The sequence below is a fragment of the Typha angustifolia genome, chromosome 10 (genome assembly GCF_048772165.1).
Source record: "Typha angustifolia cultivar Huaian chromosome 10, ASM4877216v1, whole genome shotgun sequence".
NCBI classification, from domain to species: Eukaryota; Viridiplantae; Streptophyta; class Magnoliopsida; order Poales; family Typhaceae; genus Typha; species Typha angustifolia.
Window position 1 is genome coordinate 11,470,969 of NC_133248.1, and position 22,116 is coordinate 11,493,084.

At 38.7% G+C, this 22,116-nt stretch overlaps 4 protein-coding genes and 1 long non-coding RNA gene across 7 annotated transcripts; all 5 read right to left on the minus strand.

Annotated features, from left to right (window-relative positions):
• Positions 1 to 123: 123 nt before the first annotated feature.
• On the minus strand, positions 124 to 2,697 carry LOC140768823 (uncharacterized). The gene is made up of 4 exons (XM_073109250.1): positions 2,606 to 2,697; positions 2,399 to 2,474; positions 1,043 to 2,280; positions 124 to 875 (listed from the first exon to the last, which is right to left on the minus strand). Exons 3-4 carry the CDS (start codon positions 1,468 to 1,470, stop codon positions 167 to 169), a joined length of 1,137 nt encoding a protein of 378 aa, XP_072965351.1. The 5' UTR covers positions 1,471 to 2,280; positions 2,399 to 2,474; positions 2,606 to 2,697; the 3' UTR covers positions 124 to 166.
• LOC140769281 (heavy metal-associated isoprenylated plant protein 28-like) lies at positions 1,919 to 2,611 on the minus strand. The gene is made up of 3 exons (XM_073109946.1): positions 2,606 to 2,611; positions 2,399 to 2,474; positions 1,919 to 2,280 (listed from the first exon to the last, which is right to left on the minus strand). The coding sequence occupies exons 1-3, from the start codon at positions 2,609 to 2,611 to the stop codon at positions 1,919 to 1,921; spliced, it is 444 nt and encodes a 147-aa protein (XP_072966047.1).
• Positions 2,698 to 3,359: 662 nt separating the features above from the next.
• On the minus strand, positions 3,360 to 8,807 carry LOC140769203 (alpha-1,2-mannosyltransferase ALG9). Its single transcript, XM_073109824.1, has 10 exons — positions 8,473 to 8,807; positions 6,980 to 7,067; positions 6,721 to 6,880; positions 6,337 to 6,557; positions 5,947 to 6,242; positions 4,758 to 4,869; positions 4,529 to 4,667; positions 4,043 to 4,239; positions 3,866 to 3,955; positions 3,360 to 3,739 (listed from the first exon to the last, which is right to left on the minus strand). Exons 1-10 carry the CDS (start codon positions 8,754 to 8,756, stop codon positions 3,602 to 3,604), a joined length of 1,725 nt encoding a protein of 574 aa, XP_072965925.1. The 5' UTR covers positions 8,757 to 8,807; the 3' UTR covers positions 3,360 to 3,601.
• A 1,561-nt stretch (positions 8,808 to 10,368) lies between these two features.
• On the minus strand, positions 10,369 to 18,037 carry LOC140768184 (SCAR-like protein 2). Of its 3 annotated transcripts, none has more exons than XM_073108356.1 (10): positions 17,573 to 18,037; positions 16,764 to 16,927; positions 16,167 to 16,290; positions 15,954 to 16,086; positions 14,853 to 14,920; positions 12,065 to 14,750; positions 11,864 to 11,956; positions 11,160 to 11,255; positions 10,635 to 10,742; positions 10,369 to 10,531 (listed from the first exon to the last, which is right to left on the minus strand). In XM_073108356.1, exons 1-10 carry the CDS (start codon positions 17,728 to 17,730, stop codon positions 10,478 to 10,480), a joined length of 3,684 nt encoding a protein of 1,227 aa, XP_072964457.1. In that variant the 5' UTR covers positions 17,731 to 18,037; the 3' UTR covers positions 10,369 to 10,477. The 3 variants fall into 3 exon arrangements, with proteins under 3 accessions (XP_072964457.1, XP_072964454.1, XP_072964456.1); XM_073108353.1 differs by having other exon boundaries at positions 11,160 to 11,258; positions 17,573 to 18,035; XM_073108355.1 differs by having other exon boundaries at positions 11,160 to 11,258; positions 12,065 to 14,747; positions 17,573 to 18,034.
• On the minus strand, positions 17,019 to 17,462 carry LOC140768185 (uncharacterized). The gene is made up of 3 exons (XR_012105719.1): positions 17,428 to 17,462; positions 17,276 to 17,353; positions 17,019 to 17,192 (listed from the first exon to the last, which is right to left on the minus strand). It is a non-coding gene; the product is annotated as an uncharacterized lncRNA (long non-coding RNA).
• Positions 18,038 to 22,116: the final 4,079 nt, after the last annotated feature.

Sequence of the window (22,116 nt, forward strand, 5' to 3'; positions counted from 1 at the left end):
ACTGAGAATCTAATGTAGTTATTGTCTGATTAATTTTTCAACAGAAAAATAATATCTTACTTTGAAAAAGAAAATCAAGAATTGAATATAAGAAGAGAATATAACAGTTGGATTTGGATCACATCATAAAACAACACAAAGTAGGAGATTTCTCTCTCTCTCTCTCTTAATTGCAGCAATCCCCTTGATTACCATCCAAAACCCCAGTGGCACTGCTAGTACTCCTCTCCAGTTTCTTCCAGCACTGGTGCTTCCAACACTGGCACTGCCCCTTTCTCCTAAAACTCCCCAAAATTCTCCCCGCACTTCCCTGATCCTTCTCCTCCTGATCCTCCTCCCCCTCCTCCCTCCTAACCAAACTCCCCGCCGGCGTCAACACCGCCGCCGCCGCCGCCCTCCCTCCTCCTACTCCCTCCCTACTACTCCTCGCCCACAAATCCTTCATCCTCCTCCTCACATCGCACGCACCTTCCACGTGCCCTCCTGCGCCGCAGAACGCACACCTCACTTCCTTCCCTCTCCTCCTCGCGTCGCGCGCGCCCTCCGCCTGCTCCCAGCTCGTCGCCAGTCTCACCGCGTCCGCCAACGTCTGCGGCTGCTGCGGTATGACCCAGTCCTGGAAGTCTTCTCTCAATCCGTCGATAAATATCCCTTTTAGTAGGCCGTCGGGTATCCCGTGCTCCGGCCACCTCTTCAAGACCCACTGCATGCGGAGGTGGTAGCGGTTTACTGTCTCGGCGTCACCCTGGGAGAGGGACATGAGCTCGGACCGGGCGCGATCAGCGAAGTCGGGGCGGCGGAATGCAGAGAGGAAGGAGAAGCGGACGTCGGGCCAAGCGAGGGAGGGGCCAAGGGGCTCGACGGTGAGGTCATACCTGTTAGAATTAGAATTAATACGGTATTATTTAATATGATATTAATATATGCATTTACATATGTATGAAATTGTTTCAGTTAAACATTATTTACTCATAGGAGATATAGATACAAATCAAACAGAATGAATTAAAGTTTTGGGTCTTAGGAAGAGTGTTAAAAGTACCATAGCGCGGCATCATCGTCTAGAGACGCGGGAAAGATGCGAGCGGCGACGCCGGGGTCCGCCGCATTGTTGGCACGGCACACACGGTCGAAGCGGGCGAGGTGGGCGACCGGGCACTCGCCGGCGTCGCCGCGGAAAACGGGGAGAGGTGCCACGTTGACATAGGTGGGAGGGATGAGGGGCGAGGTGGAGGAGAGGTGGGATGAGTTGGAAGGGTAGAAAGAGGGGGAGAAGGATTGGGAGGGGAGGGATGCATCGCCGTAATTGGGCTCCGCGTTGGAGGAGAGCGAGGTGAGTTCTTGGTACCTTTGGCCGTTGTCGGCAGCGTCTTCGGATTGGGAAGGGGAGGGGGAAGGGGGAGGTCGGCGCCGATGGTGCCTGCGGCTGCGCGTGGGGTACCCGGAGTTCTCCATGGAGGGAAGACTCATCTCAATGTCAACAGAGAAGATAAGTGAAGAGGCACAGTAAGAGAGAGAAGTACTGGTGCGCAGAGGGAGTGGAGAAGAAAACGTTGTGGGAGAGGTCGCATCGCCTCGGGTTTTAACTTTGAGTGAAGCGGCACGTGAGTGCGTCTCAACGTTTCGGGCCTTCGGGGTAGGTGGCCATCCGGGATTGGTTGAATCAGATATTTACGAATCCACTATGGCGTTTGACTCGGTCACTAAGCGATTGACTTCGTCAAAAGATACTAAACTTGAAAGAGTGGAGGTACATGCAACACAAACTACAGAAGAAGTCCTTTTACTTATTTTACATTTACAACAAGGAGGAGAAAGCATTTCTACAGCTAGAATCCTTTTGCCAGTAAAAGGGAAACTATATATATATATATATATATATATATATATACACATACGTACACACATAAGTGTATCTTCACATAATCGAACAAGCATTCGGGTTGTCGTCGCTAAATATAGCGCGGGCTTTGTCGTCGACGATGTGGTTGTAAGCCGGTCCGTGGTAGTATCCATGCAAGTTAGGGTCGTCGTAGCCATGCTTGCGATAGTTGTAGGAGCTGGCAGCTTTGGCGTTGAAGATGAAGCGATGGGCCGGAGTGGACTGGTGTTGCTGGTAGTACTCCTGGGTGTATGTGTGGTACTCCGGGTTGAACGGCCACGGCCAGTACACTGCCTTCTTATTCGTCTTCCTCACCGTCTTCAGAGCCTTCTCCCGGCTCATCCATCCGGTGACCGTCACCTTCTGCTTCGCCATGTCTATGTCCACGTCCTGCACACCTACAGTGCACCATACTCGACTCTTACCAACTCTATGCTCTGTTTTATATTATCTTTTAAAGATAGAGATCTCATGCAAAAGTACTTTCATCTTACTCTATGAGGGAACGTGTTATACCTTCAAGCTTGAGAAGGGCTTTTCTTACTTTGCTCTCACATCCAGAGCAGTCGATGCTCACCAGCATCTCCACAATCTGTACTCCAAGTTAAATAGATTTTTCGTAAAAATCTGGATAACTATATCGATCGAAACGGATTAACTAGTGACAAAGCCAATCTTAAGAGATAGAAGAAAGCAAAGGGCTAGAGAATAAAAGAGGCTAACCGGCATCTTGGCTTTTGCTTGGTTTTGGTCTTTAACTCCCCTGTTGATGTCTAAAAGCGTTTGCTAGCACTGCACAGGTTTTATATAAGATTTTGTGGGATATAAAATGGAGTAGGTATTCGCGGTAGGGTACGTAATATAAGTCAGTTTTGAATATTAAAACGTAGTCAAGTAGACCGACTTTTTTAGTAGCTTTCAGCCATTTTTCCAGAAAAAGCGATGTTCTAACCAACGGGATAGTGCCACGTCGTTCATGCTCCTTGATTTTTGCTGCCTATTTCGGACAAAGAAAAACAATTAAGACGAAACGGCAGAGGGTATACATCTCCAAATGCTGGATAGAGCCAATGAGACAACGACAAAATGAGCAACAATAATACGTGGTAAGAAATTATTGGTGTTGTGAGAGAAGTCTATGTTGTCGTAACACACTAACCCCGTCTTTGCCCAACTACGAAGGAAGCCTTCCACTTGGAAGGGAGAGTGACGTGGACATTTGGTTAGCCAATAGAGCTGTTGGAGAGTTACATCGGCATGCATCATGATAGATGAGATGGGCAATAGAATAGTTTAATAGGTGATTCTTATCGCTTAAGCGTTGATTAAAGTGGTCAAGTTGAAAGATAACCACACTGTCCAGTCAAGATAGTATATTATTTAGGATTGTATAATGTATATAGAATTACGATGGACCATAGATTGCGTATTTGATACAGGATACAACTCACAGCACATCAATTAAGTCAAGATTCACTCATTTTAAAGTTCCACTTCTTTGCAATGCATTTGTCGCAACTCTTAGAAAGAAAACATACAATTGTTTCCTTTTCCAGTTCTAGAGATCAAAAACAGGTTCAGGCATGAGCTACAACCTGAACAACTACAACCTTAAATAGAAGGAACTCCAGTGAAACTCTCAAGTACAAAAGATCAGCGATCTATGCAGTTAGATATATAAGCTGTTGTCGTCGAAGATCTGCATGACTCCTAGGGTTCTCAATCACTACTTGGCAACTGCCTCAACAATTTGTATAAGCCAAAGACATTCTTTTCTTGCCATTTGTAAGGGATGAAGAAAGAACGGTAAGTTGCGGGTGATAGTTCTCGATCCAGGAAAGGAAGAGCTGCCAGGGTCTGAAAATTTGTATTCAGTCAGGGCATGAGAACATGATAGTGTCATACATTAGGGAAGCTGCTGTAATGGAAAAAAAATGCTAATAGAAATGACATGACTAATCCATGGAGAATAAAAAAGTGTACCTCCCACGTTGTTAAATCAGTCCCACGGGCAGGATGCGGCCGTTTCAGATCAAGTTCTACAAACAAGGTACAGGCTTTGATATCTCTAAGCTGCAAAAACAGTAGATAAATGACTTCTTAAATCAAAGAATGCAGAGAGAGAAAAGATCACGGTTAGCAGATGGTTGAAAAGATTACAAATTGCTCCTCAGATGCCTTGTTCTTATTGTTGAAATAAGGTGGGGCAGCTGTGGTGCCTCCCAGTGTTGCATTAAAAGGAAATGGAAGAAGCCCTCGAAATCCATCATCCACCCATCGAACTTCACTTACATAGGAGGGTATGAAGAAAGATGAAGGGTAGCGATGCCACTCGCTTCCAACACAGAGAATAGATCCTATAATAAAAGAAAAGGCTATCAATAATTCCAAGTATTTGAAGATGAGTATCAATTTCTTCTGACATTTGCTAAGGAAAAGTTTAGAACAAAACTATCTTAGATCTAATCCATTTTCAGAGCAATACATGAGTTAAGAGAAATGGTTAGGCATTTTTGCACTGATTTATAATTTGAGTAAAAGTTCATCGCTATTTTAATGGAAATTTGATGTAGAGGAGCCACAAATAATAATCTCTGGTACATGTTCAAATATTTTTGTTACCTAAAATGTTGACAAAATTCTTACCAGTTCCAGCATCTTCATGATGGTCTAAATGCTTATAGATCTGCATGGGAGCAGAGTATCCATTTATAATGGAGAATGTCCGGCTGTGCGAGGCACATAATATAAGGCCAAGAAACAAAGGTCTAAGTCCTTTTGCGATCTGTTTTCACAACAAAACATAAGACAAATGATATAATGTTGTACTTACTTTAGAAAATAAAACGGAAGGATGCCAGCACCTTGACTTTACCTTTACAAGGATTCCATCTTCAACGGTGTACTTGTCACGGAAAAAGTCTGGAAAACTATCTATGACAGCTGTAGCTGCAACACATATAAGTGGGTAAATTGGATAGAGAAACCTGCAATAGCAAAAGAGACCATTGAAATACATGCAAACTGAATTCATACTTTACAGTAGTTTTACATAAGAAGGCTAACAAAAATTGCAAGAGGTAACAGTAAGCATGAAAGAAAAAAGAGAATGAAAGTTGATACATTTCAACACAAGATATTCCTCATGCTAAGCATAAAAATACTATTGATGAGCAAGCGCATAAAAGAATTACTCACCGCAGCTCCCATATGTTCAGTTTCACATACAAAGTGAACAGGAAGAACAAGTATGCATCTCCAGCCTATATAACACCTAGGATAGGCACAGTTTAACAAATAACAAGTGAAATGGAAACAACATATGCCCTGAAGCAACTTTAACTCATATTAGCAACAATAATAAGCACCTCACAAGTTACTTTATTCTCTCCTGGCACAAAATCTAATATCCTAAATGATCTCAAGCGATATCATGTTTGATTGACATGTGAAATTCCATTATCCCCTCTTTGTTCACACACAGAAAAGAAAAATTATGCTGAGGCGGCTACATAAGTACAAGACAAAGAAGAGAACAGTGCACAGGGAGTAATTTCTGCATCTTTCAAGTTGTTTCATACTATGCAGAGTGGTAGGGGGTGGCAAGCTTGAAGACCTGTAGTGAGGTTCCTCTAAGTATCTATAGTTCTATACCTCCTGATGCATATAGAAGCACATTGAAGGAATCTTTTGAGAAGCTGCATGATGAGTATATCATCACCTCAGTGGCTACCTTATTTGTATCTTCTTACTTATCTATCTAAAGTTGCATCAAGCAAAGATAACCCTATTTGGAAAACTACTATTAAAATTGACGTTCTATCTCTGTTATCTCCTTTTTGTTCATAAATAAATTCAGCATTTAAGGAGAGAACAGTTCAACCCAACCGCAGGTTCCAGATTGTTAAGCTTCTTGAATCCATGCAATATATACCATTTCCAATAATTGATAGAGAAGCAGAGCTTCAAATTAGTGAAAATCAGAAATAAATGTAAGAAAGCTTGTGAAGAGAAGAATTATCTACAATAATTATGTTCGATGTTCAGGTTAAGGAAAAAGTAACCTTTCTTCTTTGTGGGCCTGTAAAGACATAAAAGCCAACCATATATATATTGGCGAGATAACAATTAGCAGATCAGGTGCATATTTCTCCCTCGCAATTGGTAGTATTCCCACAAAGAGTAAAGCAAGAATGAAGCAAAAGTTGAAGTTGTTGAATCCGTTCCTCAAATAAAAGAGGAGTCCTTCAGTTCCATATAAGTGACTCTCACCACCTCCAAGTACATTGTACTTTAGCAGATTGAACACCGAAGAAGTCCATCTGCCATAGCAGTGATAATCAACAAGTACAGAGAAAGCCTGCACAAAAAAAATGATTGTAATCATTTACTGTGTGAGAAAGGAATAAATCACTACACAACATAATAATATGATGTTTACAAGCATGACTTACAAGAAGGCTCAAAGATGTAAGGAGCCCAGATAAAAATACTTTTTTAAATGGCCCCCTAATTAACGAGTAAACTGTGACTGGAAGAACCACCAAAATAGAGAAAGGCCAACCAAGGATAACCCCAGCAGCTGCAATAGCAACTGCAAAAGCATATTTCTCAAGAAGGAATAATGCTGAGGAAAGTGTGACAGCATACATGGAAAAGGTACTTGGCAGGAAACCTGATAAGAACAAAGAAGTTCAGATCATAGAAGTCTTAATAAAAGAATGGAGATAACTGTTGCTGCACCACAGCCCTATTGGTTAAGCACCAAAATGATGCCGTCGAAAGACTCAAAACATAATAATGAAGTACTAAGTTGAATTAAAGGACAAGAAATTTACTTGTACTTGCGAAGAAACAACCACTTGTTAAGCACAACATTGCAAGAGTATAATAACCAAGCCTCTTCCCATATCTCCTCGAGAGGGCAACCACCAGAATTGTCTCCGTAATAGTTGAGATAAGACCAAGAAAGAGTCTCACTGAGTAGAACACTTGAACCTTAGATACAAAATCACAAGATAGATTAATAATGATAGAAAAGAAAATGATAATTAGCCTGTAAGAGTCAAAAATTAAACAAGGAGAAAAATAGCAAACCTTTTCCTCACTGAAGATTAAAGAAGCAGGTCCAGCTGCCAGCGCATGAATGAAAATGTATAAATATGATCTGAGAGCAAACTCAGAGCTGCAAAGAAGTATAAAACATAAGTACCATTGGACGAACCATAAGCAGATAGAGTCAAATTCAACTTTCTCCTTAAATAAAGTAGTCAATGCCATGCTTATGTTGCACCACTTAACCAGTAAAGTAATATGCAATTCTTTAGATTTCAGAACTGTGTTGAAGGAAACACATCATAAAAAGCCAAGGCGGCATAAGTAAATAGTGTAAGCATGGTGCTGAACATGTATCAAGTTTTTAAAAAGCTGTGCATGTTGTAGACGGTCAGACAAGGGACCATGTAGTGCCCAGAGTTCAAGACTGTTAAAAAGTAAACAAACAAAAGATATAATAATTAGAGAAGAAGCTAAAATTAATTTATACAATCTAAATAATTTATTAATGAGTCTTGTTAAGAACAATAGTAAACTATTACAATCCACTAATTCATTCAACATGTATAATGATTTTGAATTTCATAGTCTATCTATATACTAAATTATGATATGAGATGCTAAGGCGGTCACCTAGGTGGCACTTAAGTGGAGCCTAATTATATTCTAACTAAGATGGGAGCTTAGGCATTAAGGTGGAAGTTTTTTAAAACAATGATATGCATGACACCACATTGCTTGAAAATAACAACATAAGTGACTGGGACAATTCATACTTAAATATGGAATGTCAAGCATCTGCCGACCTACTGTAAATCAAAGCATTATCATCTGTAGTTAACTTTTATCTTGCATGGCCGTCAAAATCTGTCTTTGAATCAATTTCTAAATTATGTTGTGCAATACCTTTCATTGTTCATTGATCACCTCTAGATCATGTCATGTCCCATATCTTTTGCAGAATGGTTTCTTTTCAAAAAGAAAAGAAAAAATCTTTTACACAAATCTTACCGGAATGCATATATATATATATATATATATATATATAATTTTCACCTTTGAATAATTTCATTGTACATATCCAGCAAGACGAAGGGCAAACAAAGTGGCAGGTCAGTTTGAGCTCCCATTCCTCATCGCTAGCCGCTTTAATTTAGAACATCCTCTTTTATTGCACTAGCTATGATGAAGTCCTAGTCGAAGTTGGATTTGTATCGATCTTCTTACGAAAAACAAAATGTAGAGTCATTTGAAACAACTGTTGCTCCAAATGCAGGTCCAATGCAGGATGTAATTCCATATTACAAGCTTGCTAGTTTTTTTTTTCATTTCCTTTCAAAAAGATACACTAAATCCATCACTCAAAATAAAATTCGCAGCAAACCCACCTTTGGCAAATTTGCTACTACCACCACTAAAATCACAAGAAGCCAAGATCGCAACTTCAACAACACAACTATAACCAATTCAAACGCTATGCCAGAGTGATAAAAGGAAAATCTACTATTCTGAGAAATTAAGGGTTGAGAGCTAACCTGTACTCCCAGGTCTGGAACCCAGACTTGTAGAGGAGGTAGTGAAGGGGCTCCCAGTAGTTGAAAACCTCGTCGCAGTCATGGAGGATGTTCGAGGTGGCGCTCATGTGCCGAAGCATCCCAAGAAATATCATCGGAAGCACCCACCCCATCCTTCGCCCTTCGCCTTCCCCTTCCCCCTCCCTCCTCCCCTCTTTGCGCTCCTTCGAGTACGGATCCGGAGACGAGTCCCGATCCGTCTCCGACGTCGCCGGACGGCGGTGGCGAGCCACCGAGAGAGCCATAACCTATTTCTATTGATCGATCTCTCTCTCTCTCGCTCGAGATCGCTCGCTTTTGATGCAATGGGGGCTTCTTTTACTCTTTCCACGCGCTATGCACGTGATATATGGTGAATTTGGAATGCCTCCAAGCTTGTTTGAGAGGCAAAGTATAATGTTGAGTTATCTATCTACGTATGCCTAATATTGGTAGTCTAGAATGATGTCTTTTGAACCACTTGATCAGAGTTTGTTTACAACTTAGATATAATAACACTATAATTTGATAGCCAGTTTAGTTATTCAAAATCATATCCATGAACAATGAACTAATTCACTTCTGGGTTCAAATATATATATATATATATATAGGAAAATTCTTTCATGAGAAAAAAGATAGCATAAGACCCATCTATAAAGTTGATGTATAGGAACTCCATACATAATAAAATCCAATAATATCAAACGTGCTTGTACGTGTAATAATCCAAAAACTATAAACGAAATGGAAGGTTGAAAAATGTCCTCTTGTAGGCTTGTTACTCCTAAGGTAGCAACTTGCACCTCCTGGGCCAAGTTTACCAGGTTGACTGTGTAAAAGGAGATCCTTCTTGTGCTCAAGATAGCTCATAGCATTCTTTGTAACTTACCATCGCAAATCCAATTGATCGAGTTATTAGTAGTTGTACTTCAACACTGCAAGTATATTGAACAGAAACAGAGAGAAGATTTTAAAACCTTAATTAATGCTTCAAAACAGAAGGTTAAAAGCCAAAAACAGAACAGTAGAATGGAAGTTAGCACTTCTCTCAGGCCCTTGTCATGCACACTAGTGGATCGAGAAGGTCCAAGTCTGCACTGGGAGAAACAAGATGAAGAGAGGGGAGGATATTTTATTGATGCATATTCCAACATTCTTCTTTAGACACGGGATATTAAAATTTAGTGCTAATTTTGATCTAAGGCCCCTTCCTTCTCTGCTGCAACATGAGAGAATAGTAGATTATTTTTATTTGAAGTCCACTTCTTTGATTAAATAGAAATTTCCAGGATCAGATATAGCAAATGATGCTGCACTCACCCAATTAGAAAATTTGTTATGCCATTCACTCCCAATAGACACCCATTTGAGAATAAAATAGATCCAAGATGGCAATTCATTAATGCTTTCTGCAATAATATAGATGAGATAATAATGCTCCTTGGATCGTTTAGCATAATCAATTTAAAAATTAATATTTTCCAAGATGTCCAAAAAGCAGGGAGGATTTAAGAATTAATCACCACAAACTTACAGAGTAAACATAAAAACCACTCTATTGAATAGTCGGCTTAATAAATCTTTCACATCTACACAATGGCAATCTCTAAATGCCAGAGTAGAGGGCGGTTTCGGAAGGGAAAAAAAAGAAGTGTAGGGGAAGGTTAAAACATCTGTTATCATCCAAAAGATTGAAAATGATTTTCTTCTCTTTATAACTCATCAGAAAAGCAACTTACTAAACCTATTTCATCTGCCATTGTCACTATTTAATGATGAAAACAGATTTATACACAAAGATGAACCCTATGTCTTCACAACCATATGTATCTAACATAAGAATAATTATAGAAATAAACAAAAAGAACTAAGAAAGGCCATCAAAATATAATTACATTAAAGGAACTGATGCTATTTTACATTTCAGCTTGCACTAAGCTGAATATATAGAAGACTTATATATGCATCTCTGTTCGTTGAGATGTCACATATCGCTCCAACTATCATCATCGCCGCCCTCATCACTACCCACAAACGCCTGAAAAAGAAAAGATGAAAGGGATTATGAAAAGAATGAAAACATTGCTTTATCAAAAAGAAAGAAAAATGAGAAAGGAAAAGGAAAAACTGAGATGACTGACCTGGCGGATTGCATTTGCTTTCTCCAGGATTGCAACAACACTACCATTGGTGGCATTCTCAGTGGTCAAACTTGGCTTCGATGTGGTGGTACGTCTCAGGTTGAATGTCTACAGGATAGCAACATGTTGAATAACAACCCTTTTGTATAGTAACTAAATAGAACAACTCTTTTAATAAGACAAATGTAGCTATGATGAAATCCAAAAACACTTTGTCATGCTCCAAATAATAAATAGCTGGGTTTACTACACTTTTCTCATAAAAGGAAAGGAAAAGCTACAAAGTCTAAAAGTAGTTTTGCCAAATAATTTTTCTAACCAGAGTTGCATGCTGAATGTTAATATGACCTAAAGGGCAGTAAATTGCCAGACCTCGCCTATTTCAACTCCTGTCCCACAACTTAGCAGAAGAATCACATACAACACAAATGATATTTGGAAAAAAAAAAGAAAAAGGGAATTGCAGTTCATGTTCATTTCTTGCCTCTTTATAAAGAAGCTATTCCAATTATTTAATTGAGATACCTTATTTCTGATTTGATGGAGCAACTCCTCCCTTTCATCTAATTCCTTAGGAATCAATGTATCATTCTTCTCGTGCCCATTAATCTTCTGTTTATCCTGCTGCGGGCATTGATCAAATATAATAATTAGAAACATCAATATTTTTTAAACATCACATATAACCAAAATAGTAGGATAAGATAAACCATCAACATGATTGGCAGTCCTGATCAATGGCTGTGGTGTAACACAATAACATGCATAAATTTTCTCTATTATAGTTACCATTAAAATAAATAAATCAGATCAAGTTAGTAGCCCTAGATAGAGATCATCCTATATTATTCGTTGTCTAAGTTCTCCAATAACTAAACAAGATATCTCACATCATTAGCTTTTAAAGAACCATTATCTTCTAAGTGTTATTTTACAAATATCCCTATCAAACCTTTCCATTTATATGCCACTACATCCTTTCAGTAATTATATGACACTAAAAGACAAGATTGAAAGATGCTTACTTCTTCCATGACATTATTTTTGAAGCTTTAACCTCATCCAAGATGCAGATGATGATACTATATGTGCAACTGCTTGCCCATTTTCTTGTTTTTATGTCAAAATAATGGTATTCTTCTTGGAAACTTACAACAAGAAACTCATGGAAGCAAATAAATAAAACAGGACAGAAGGAAAGCACTACTATCTTTAAAAATGAAGACTACCTTATTCCTGATTTGACAAAGCACTTCCTGCGTTATTTTCATCTTCGGTGAATGATCTGGTTTTATCTTATCATTTGGGTTCTCTGAATCGAGCTACACAAAAAAGATATAAATGTGTATTAGAAGAGCTAATCTACTAAATTTCACATTCTCTTAATTGAAAACTTTTAGCAAAGTGTTGAACAGAAAATTGTACTATACCATCTTTCTGAGCTGTTGTAGTGGCAATGACCCAGAGAAAGGTGTTGCCGTTGCTGCAACTTGCTGCTGCATAGAAGTAAAATTTGGTTGTAGACCATCCAACTGGTTACACATGTCAGCAACTTTAGCATTCTTTTTCTCCCCAACTGATGACTTTGTCATCCTCCATTGCATTGGAGGGAGAGGGGGTGGAGGCGGCATCTCGTTTTGATTTTCCGATGTCAAACTTACTTGATTTTGTATCAGGGAATCAGAAAATTCACTTTGTTGACTGTTCAAAGATGTGATGGAGTCAAGACCAGGAAGGTCCATAGTAGGAAGAGATTCAAGAGATACTCTCCCATTCTCAGCATTCATTGTTGTTAATGCACAGGTTCTACCTATGCTGGTGAGATTCATCTGCTCAAGCCCCGCATAACAAGAAATGGATGGTAAAGATGGAATCTTGTGTGAATCATCATCTAACTCATGCTCCTTATATCCAATTACATCTTCTTGCTCCCACAGCTCAGAATTTGAATACGAATGAGGACTGAGAAGATCCTCTGAAGAGTATGGACACGATCTACAGAAAGTGTCATCATCTGATTCAGATCCACTGTCTGCCAAATGAAAATCAGATCCTGGAAGCAACTGAAATGTCGGAAACATCAAATCATCAACATTTTCATGGAGATTGCTATTAGAAAATTCCAACTTTAGTTTGGAGATCCCAGAACCATTCATGGGATGGAAGGAGATTTTCATATGTTCAAGTGGCGGGGAAGATTGCCCAGAATGATGAGGACCAGAGGAGCTTGACATTTTGGTTGATCCATGTGCAACCTTTTCTTTGGCTTGATGAGATGCCTGAGGGACAACTCCATTTGGCATTTTATCTAGAAGAGAAGATGCTTGAGGGACAACTCCATTAGGCATTATATTGTTATTACTTAGAAGGGAAGATCCCTCAGGTTTTCTAGGATCAGAATTCACTGCTCCAGATGCTGCGGAGTCATCAGGATAAGTAAGAGAACCTTTTCTTTGAATAGTATTAGCAAGCAATCTATGAGCAAGACCGGAAAAGCTGGATGAGATGTTCATTGTGCTGTTGAATGGATCATAATATTTTGGCTCAATACTATAAGCCACTGGTGAATCAGCCACTGCAGATACATTGCATTTTCTGGCCAGATCAGTTCCACTAGAGTAAGCATGAATGCCATTTGTGGGGTTGCCTTGAAGTTCATTAAGTTCACTAGGGGAATTCAGCTTATCAGACTTATCACCATGTTGATTGTCCTCAAAACTTGGAATGCAGTTGGAAGGATCATTTGGTTGAACTGCAATAGATGTTCTGACAAACAATTGATCACAAATTAAACTGCTCTCATTTGTGGAATTAATATGTTCTCCATCCATTCTCCCCACAAAGTCGGAATTATTGGACTTACTCCCATCTAGTGTATTCATTGCATCTGATTTGAAAGCAACATCATTATTGTGCAATCTAGCACATAACTTGTTGCTTGAAATATCACAGACAGAATCTTTAGAAGCAGATACAGTTTCCTCCCTCACAACATTCAGGGCACCTTCCGGAGGTTTCGAAGGTTCAAGTCCAAAAAGACCAGCATTTGTCCAAAGTTTGGTGGAAGATGCACCAGAAGTAACAGCGGTAGGAGAACACTGAGCTATCCATGTCTTTGACACTGTTTCATTGGCAAAACTTGTCTGCTCACTAGAAATGCTAGACTCAGAAGACAAATCACAACACCTTATTTCACAGACAGTCTGTCTACCAGCATCATGGCCATTATTTGTAGGAGTATCATTGACAACAGAACACCCTAGGTTTGGAGATAAGTCACTAACCTGAGGCAAGAGCATATGTACTGAACTATCTGAAGTGACCATATTTGATAAATTCTGGGACTCATGTTGGTCCATGGAACCATGAGACGTACTAAGAGCCTCAGCAGAAGATATTTCACCATTTTGAGCAGCAAGGGACTGTGTTCTATCTCCAGATTTAAATACCTGAGAATCGCAATTAGGAGGTGCATTCACCTCCCTTTTTGTTTGGCACTCAGCCTCTGTTTCTGTTTCAGATTCCAGTGTATTGAGTGCATCCATATAGTTCTCTGCCCCACTGGTGACTTCATCAAAGTTAGTTGGAACAGATGATGATACTGGCACTTTAGCAATATCACATATGATCCCTTGTTCTCCCAAGTTTTCGACTTTGACATGGTCTCTGCACGGCTGTTCAAAGCTCATATGCAGAGACTCCGACTCCCTAACCCTGTCCATAATTATGTCATCACAAGAGATGGGACTTGTAGGCCTAACTATCTCAGTTTTTTCATCCCAGGTAGAAGAAGGTGATCTGGGAACACTTTGTTCGACCAAGGAATCATGTTGAGAATCATCTATTGAACCATTACCATTTACTTCGTCATGTAGAATGGATGTAGAGGCATCGCTATGTTTATTATGTAGGTTAGTATCAGATATTTTATCATAATCTATCTCATCAGGCATCACTGAAGGGTTTGATTCTAATACATTTCCAACAAAGCTCAACCTGGCCTTCGAACCAAAAGAAGTGGATCTACTAGCAAGGTCAGGATTGTATTTCATATCAGGTGTAGATCTGTTATCTGAGGTCTGTCCATTTGTGCTTGGAGATGCAAACTGTGTTCTGCTAGCAAAGTTGTTTGACATAGATTTGAGATTCTACCCACAGTCTAAGATAAGAAAAATATATTGAATAAATCAAATTCCTTTAGTCAAAAATTAGATGTACCTGCTATCCTGCCGGGATGGACTTAGTCCACGTTGAAATTCACCATTCCTAAACCGTGATACTTTTCTCTGTGTAAGTTATATATTAAGAAAGATAGTCAGGTTCTATTGTGAATGCAGACTCTTAAGCATCAGTAAATGACGTGTCTAAGAAATCAAAAGTTCATACTTGAAGTTCCATACTACATATAACAGAAGCATCAAATATTGAACAGTTATTTCCCATAGTAAAAACTTTGTTCAAGTGGCTAACACCACTTCAATTAAGATAATTGAGGACGGAAAGATTCTTTAAGAGCACTGAAAGGAAGTATACAAAATTGAGGCAGTGTTTCATTAGTGTATAAGCTAAAAATGCAAATAAGGAGTTTATACACATTTTGATAAGGAAAGAAGTGTGATAATTTTATCACTCCCTCACTTGAGATAGAAAAATGTGCACAACTTCATGTTATGCACGTTAATCATACTTAAGCACATTTCTAAAGAGAGAGTGGTGATTGGATGCTATTTATAAATAAGGGGAAGTTAATTCGCAAATAATGGAGGCTTATACGCCAAGCAAAAACTGCCTTAGTTTATTGACTAATTTACTAGTGAACAAATATGAAATATGCCCAAACATGGGCACAGCCACAAGTTCAAAGGGATTTTCACTTTCTTGCAAGTTGGAGAGCCACATAAAAAGAATATGATGAAGCAGTTAAAGAGAGCAACAAAATGACTATCCATAGATTGGTACTTGTAAACTGCCACTTCCATCAGTTGAGCATCATCAAACTTGTGCGCTGTCACTGTAGCATGTCATCTCACAAGCAATTGCACACCACTATAAAAGGATTGAATTTATTAAGTACTATTTAAGATATTTGATTGGTTTTATAACCCGGAAGAACTGGAATTTTAATTCCAGGAACAAATGTTACTCTTAATTAATAATGTTATATTGGCGTACTTACTAAAATATTATAGGAAAATATTAGAATATGTGGGACTAGGGGTTGCCATATTTTATATTATATAAGCAATTCCAAGGGTACAATAGAAATGAAAATTAGAAAAGGACTTTTATTTGATATATGAAAACAAAAGCACCGAGTACCTTGATTTTTGGAGCTTTATATTCTCTGTGTATATTCTCAGCTTTTTCCTTTTTTTCCATATTCCACGCAGTCTTGAAGTAGGATGGATCTGAATATCTTTTCAAACAAGCTCCAGCACCAGCACTGTCAAATCTGGAAAGTGGGACCAGATTTAGTACACAGATATGCATATGGAGGTCTGTAATATGTATATGCAATCATGCAAAGCTTACTTGTCAAGCAAGTACAGACGTGGTGGATCACGGCATTCTTCATACGAGTCCATCATAAAGCGTGGTAAATCACTCGATAATAGGTGGCTTTGCTTCATCCGAATATGGGTATGCCAGTCACAACCTGAATTTGAGATTGTATATCAAGAAATTAAACAAACCTCATCAATGTTCTGCACTAACAAATGAAAGAACCTAGCAGCCATAAACCATGGTTTGTCTTATTTAACATCCCTATGTCAGTGAAATAGCACGACGACATATGAATCTGTCTATTTTGTCTCTTTGGCTTATATGTGTCATAAGATTACCATTCCTGTCTTCATCTAGACACCCTATTTCATAATCTATATTTTTTTAGTGATGCATCAAATGTTACATGATGCAGGAAATAGTCATAGTTGTAGAATTCCTCAAGCCAATGCATCTCCAATTATTTTACAAGACAGATTTCAACCATTTTCTATCAAGATGGAACAAGGATATGGATGACAAGTTCAGCCAGAAGGATCATTGGAAGAACAAACCAAAGGTGCATATTAGTTAATACCCATTTTGCCATCATACATGACAAAATTGCTATAGGTATCTTAATACCTGCTACATATGCAAAATGTATGTGGGTTGTCTGTCCCTGAACGGCCTTCTCCAAAGATGGAAGTGCTGTTTCAATGTTTTGCACTCGATTCAGCACTTTACGGCCCCTTGCAGCTGTTTCTGTCACTTGTTCATGCAGGTCATGAAAGATATCTGCAGCAAACCTGTGGCATTGCAAAAGTTTGTCTCAGTACAGACACGATCAACTACACAATTCACAATATCAGACAGATCAACAGATCATCAACAGCGAGCAAATTGAATTTTAATATGAGTGGTCGAGTAAACTTAAATTTGTATGCAATGCAATCGGAATTTTAACATGAAGCCTCTAAACTTTGCTGAGCATACTTTCAACTTGTAAAAATTAGTTGTGTTCTTCATTAAGTATCATGTACCTTACATGTAATGCAAGTCAAAAGTTACCACCTAAAAGAATCAAAAGGTAAAATCTTATTAAGAACTCGAATCTACCATAAAGAAAAAAAAAATTTTAAAAAATAAAGAGCAACCTTGAGAAAAAACTTAGAACCTAATCCCAGTTGCAGTACCACACGCAATTGAGTGCAAAGAAGTCACAGAGGCAACTCCTACGCATCCCAAGAAGAAGTCAATCTGGTACTAAATACAGTAAGAGTAGGCTTAAGAATGCAAAGAATCCTACCATCTAAAAGAGCCAAACACTAAATCTCATCTAGAGCTCAAATTAAACTCAAATTTCAAGCACCGGAAATCGTAACCATCAATCCAGACACCAAAACCCCATCGCGTCACCAAAAAAAGAAACGAGAAAAGCCAAGAGACAGTACTCGGCGAGATCCCCCAATTGCCGCAAGATCCCCACGAGCCCCGCGACCGCGACCCCATCGAGAACCGCCTTCGAGTCCTCCCTCTTCGCCGCTCCTCTGTACAACTCCGGATCTCCCAATCCGTACTCGTTCCTCACCTCGAACCGAACCAGAGGCATCGTCCTCTTCTTCACCCAGCACCTCTCCCCTTCTTCTGGCGCACAGCCGAGAACCGGACTCCACTCAAGATCCGAAGACGACGGGAGCTCGGTTTCGAGCGCTCATGGCGGAGGCGCCTCTCTATAAGGATTCGGCGGAGGCGACCGTACCGCAGTGAAACGACGCCGACTTCGCAACCTCCGAGCTCGAAGTCGATGGCACCACACTCTCCTGGCTTTCGGCTCGGCGTGCGTCACAGCTTGCCGTGTTCACAAGGCATCGCCAGTTTCCTCCGAGAAAGCATCATCACATCACATAAGAAAGATGACGGTAACGGTGTTTGCCCCGCTAGTCCTACTGAGAAAATTACAATATGACTAAACTGCCCTCGCGTTAATTATAGATCTCTTAATCCTCAGCCTACCCTAGTTTTTCAAATCACCTCCTACATTTAGCCTTATTATGAAATACCATCTCACTGGTTATCTAACCTTTGCAGCGCAATAGCAATGTGTTACGATGGTAACAATAAGTTGTTATTTAATTTTTTATAAAGACATGGACTTTTTCTAGAAAAAACCACTAAGATAGAGGGATAACTTCACTTACACCCCTTGATTTAAAAAGCATTTTTTATTTCAATGTCAGTATAGTTATATTTCTTCTTAATTTAAGAATGTATATATGAAATTATCCCTATACTTGGAAAAGGAGGCAGCCAATTTATATATGTCGAAAAAATTAGCTTTTATAAACACGGCTATACTTTAGGTATTTATTTGCAAAAGAAACCGGAAAAGATACTAATATGGGCGTTTCTTTTAATGCTCATTTAATAAAGACCAAATTCTGGGTCATAACTCATAAAATGGTGACCAAATACACTGATTGGCCGGAGTTAATTGGTGGGGTTTAATTATTAATTGTTCTACAGAAGGAGATCGCAAGGTGGAGGAATTTTGGAGGGTGGGTGAGGACTAAAGTCTTTTTGTGATTATTATCTAAGTTGAGTACGAATAAATTTCTCCAACTACTGCTCTATGACTTGATGTTATAGTTATAGTGGGCAAAGTGCCACATTTATTGCCTTAGACGTGCACCATGACGAGTTTCATATAAAGGTTAAGTTATTATTAACTTATTATTATAAGCGTCTATGCAGGATATTTGGAGAGAGGGAGAAAAATTACATTATTGGCCATGCAATTTTTATGTGTAATTATATTATTTACTGTGGACGAAGCAGTTGACCTATGGAATTGCAGCTTTTTTTTATTTTATTTTTTGAGCAAAAGCTTGTAGGTGAGAGATATTTTTCCTTTTAATTAGACAGCTATTCTACGGGGTGAATTATTAGAACGATATATATATATATATATATATCCAAGGCGCAAAAGATCTAGTTTTCAATAATTCGATCATGACTACTATGGATCTGAGCTAGAGTAAGAAGAAAACTTAGTTATATAAAACATAAAGTATAGCTAAAAATAGAAAGAAGAAAATATTAAAATGGAAGGTATTTCACAATATATTGCAAGTTTAGACTACTATACAAATATGGGGTAGCCTTAGTGGTGGTAGAGACTCCTATGGCTTGATAATGAGGTGGTGAAGAGGAGACAATGACCTTAGGAATATGGACTCTGTTGGCCATCAAAAGGGAACGACTCAGGTCAGAAAAACCTAACGAAAGGAAAATAAAGAAGAATGAAGAAAGAAAATAAGAGACGAGGAGAAGAAAAAATATCCTCACAAGAGAATAACAAAACCCGACCATTGTATTAACCTAAGAGAACAAATATTTAGTCGGTGAGTTCTTATATTAGAAAGAAAAAAAAATTAAATAACTACTAAAAAAACTTCCAAATATCATAATTATCACTATTTTAAAAATATCATAATTTCCATGAAAATATTTATTATTTATCAAAAATAATATTATGCTAGTTGCATTTAACTAATCATGTAAACTCCAAGGGAAAGAAAGGTATTTAATTATCAATATATATTTGTTAATAATCTATTATAATGAGTTATAAGCCGCCGCCCCCTCTATAATTGTAGCATGCCTACCCAAGCAGCCAATCACATTGCAAGGTAAAGTAAATTATTCATTTGACACCCTATGATATAACAGTATTACAGTATTACTCCCCTGAAACTATGCAAGCAGTCAATTCCATTGACCCACCAAAGATGGTCCTAGAAAAGAGTCGATCCCACTCTCAGGAGGAGAGATGAATAGACGATAGATCTATACACTCATATTAATGCAAGCTCCGTGGTCCACTCACCAATGGTACAAGTATATATAATATATATATATTATTTGTCAGCTCTGCATGTAACGTTTCATTGAGTGAGATGTGAGTGGAATCTTTGCATGGAATTATATATAGTTTTGGTAAATTAAGGCAGTTGACTCAACATTTTAAGCACGGCAATGGTGGTGGTCAGAACGTTCTCCCTGTTCGCCTTCAATGGCGGATCATGTCTTCCCTTTTGATCCCTTGGAAAAGGCATCTCAAGTTGTCACTCAGTTTGTAGGTTGAAAGATTCCATCCCACTACTGTTGTAACTTGAACAGGCTAATATAAGATGGATTCTATTTTTTTATTTGATAGAACTAAAAATATATATTTAATTTAAATAGTGTAAGTTTTATATTCTAAACAAAACTTAGGTTCGGTGACATTTAACGTCTAAATCTTTTTAGTAAGATATTATGTTAACTAACCGATTACTCTAAAGCATGCCCATATTTAGGTTAATGACTTTGATAATCTAGTAAGATGTTTAGTGATGACAGTCTACTAACCATCATCATAAGGCAAACATAGAGAATAAGATAAAAGATAAAAACGTGTAGCTGGGAGTGGTACAAAACCACTATCATGAGAAAGCAAACAAGATCACACCTAAAAGATTTGTTATTTGATGTCTGAAAGCAAGAAGAATCCAAATCGATGGGACCAAGTCATCACTTGCAAATGTTGTACAAGGAGGCATAAACAAGTTACCCCCAATGATGGAAGAACCTTCCCCTAGTGCTTCACATCATACCAGCTTTGCCTTAGAAGTCATCTCATCGACCTTAGAGATCTGGCATGTTTGTTCCTCTACCTCATAATTCCACACTTGAGTAGATTCTAAGCCTTGTATTTTTAATTTTTTCTTTAATGAAAATGAAAACTACGGTAGGTATACCGTATCAATAATTTCAAACAAATAGAAAAGGAGAAAAATTGAAATAGCTGCGTTGTCGGCATAACAAGAAAATAATAGGCATCAATCTTAAAGGGCGTACAAGATCTAAATAAAATGACATCCCAACATACAAGAATAACTGGCCATCTAATTAAATCTTTATCGTGACTAGAGGTGATCATCAGATGTGTCGAGCTTTTTAGGTCGACTGGAGTTAAATATTTGTTCACGACCTGACTCATGAATCACTTGGATCAGGCTAGAATATTATAGTCTATTACTGTCGGTATCTTGCCTGGGCTAAGTGTAACGAATCGAATTTAAAAAATATTATATTTTATCAGGCCAAGCATAATAAGCCTATATGAAGATATTTTAATTATCTTTATGGGAATACGCTTATATATTAATATCCAATTTACTAAATATTCCATGTAGAACTTAAAAATAATACGAAAACACATGCATAACAAATCGGGCTATTGGCCATCATAGTGAGTTAGGCTTTTAGGCCGAGCCAGGCAGGTAAAAGCCTAACCTATGCTGTCCATTATCATATCGGGCTTAGGCTGAGCTTCGCTAAGTTAAAACCATGAGGTTTGGACGGGGCTTAGGTGGGTCGAGCTCATTAATCACCTCTAATCATAACCATTACAGATCTTAAAGCAAAGTAGGGAGATTAGCTATGCAGAAAACTAAATAAAGATAAATAAAAAAAGATAATGATCCTACAACCATTAAATCCACCTCCAACATTTAACCACTAGAGGGGAGAGGGAAGGCTTGCCATATTGCCACAAAACCTTGCACCACCCCAATTGATCAAGTCTCTTGCCTCTTGCCACATCACCTTCTCGTTGGAGAGAGACAGAAAGAGAGAGCTAAGAAGAGAGCACCATTGCACCTCCACGCCTCACCGAATGAACAAACGAGAGCATCGTAGTAGGCATGGGAGAGAAGCCCTAGCCTACATAAAAATAATCGTTAGCACGTAAAAGAAATGCAAAGAGAGAAAAATAAGGAAGAAGATAAAAGAAGTAATACAATGGGGGAGACAACCCTTCCCTCGTTAGCTAGGGAAGCTAGCGAAGGCAAAGGAGAGAACTGATGTCAAAATTGCCTATGCTGAGCAATGGCAAAAGAGAAAGGGGAAGGTGTGAAAGTTATCGTAGCGCACCTACCTTGATTCTAACACC

Excerpts from the sequence above, each read along its gene's own strand:
- LOC140768823 (XM_073109250.1), bottom strand. The coding sequence starts at position 1,470 with ATGAGTCTTCCCTCCATGGAGAACTCCGGGTACCCCACGCGCAGCCGC. Across the intron at positions 876-1,042 it reads GACGATGATGCCGCGCTATG|GTATGACCTCACCGTCGAGC; the intron begins GTACTTTTAACA and ends TAATTCTAACAG.
- LOC140769281 (XM_073109946.1), bottom strand. Across the intron at positions 2,281-2,398 it reads AGCCCTTCTCAAGCTTGAAG|GTGTGCAGGACGTGGACATA; the intron begins GTATAACACGTT and ends GGTGCACTGTAG.
- LOC140769203 (XM_073109824.1), bottom strand. The coding sequence starts at position 8,756 with ATGGCTCTCTCGGTGGCTCGCCACCGCCGTCCGGCGACGTCGGAGACG. Across the intron at positions 7,068-8,472 it reads TTCCAGACCTGGGAGTACAG|CTCTGAGTTTGCTCTCAGAT; the intron begins GTTAGCTCTCAA and ends ACTTCTTTGCAG. Across the intron at positions 6,243-6,336 it reads TTACATCTTTGAGCCTTCTT|GCTTTCTCTGTACTTGTTGA; the intron begins GTAAGTCATGCT and ends TTTTTTGTGCAG.
- LOC140768184 (XM_073108353.1), bottom strand. The coding sequence starts at position 17,730 with ATGCCTCTGGTTCGGTTCGAGGTGAGGAACGAGTACGGATTGGGAGAT. Across the intron at positions 11,957-12,064 it reads TACAACAGCTCAGAAAGATG|CTCGATTCAGAGAACCCAAA; the intron begins GTATAGTACAAT and ends TTTTTTGTGTAG. Across the intron at positions 10,532-10,634 it reads AAGCAAATGCAATCCGCCAG|GCGTTTGTGGGTAGTGATGA; the intron begins GTCAGTCATCTC and ends TTTCTTTTTCAG.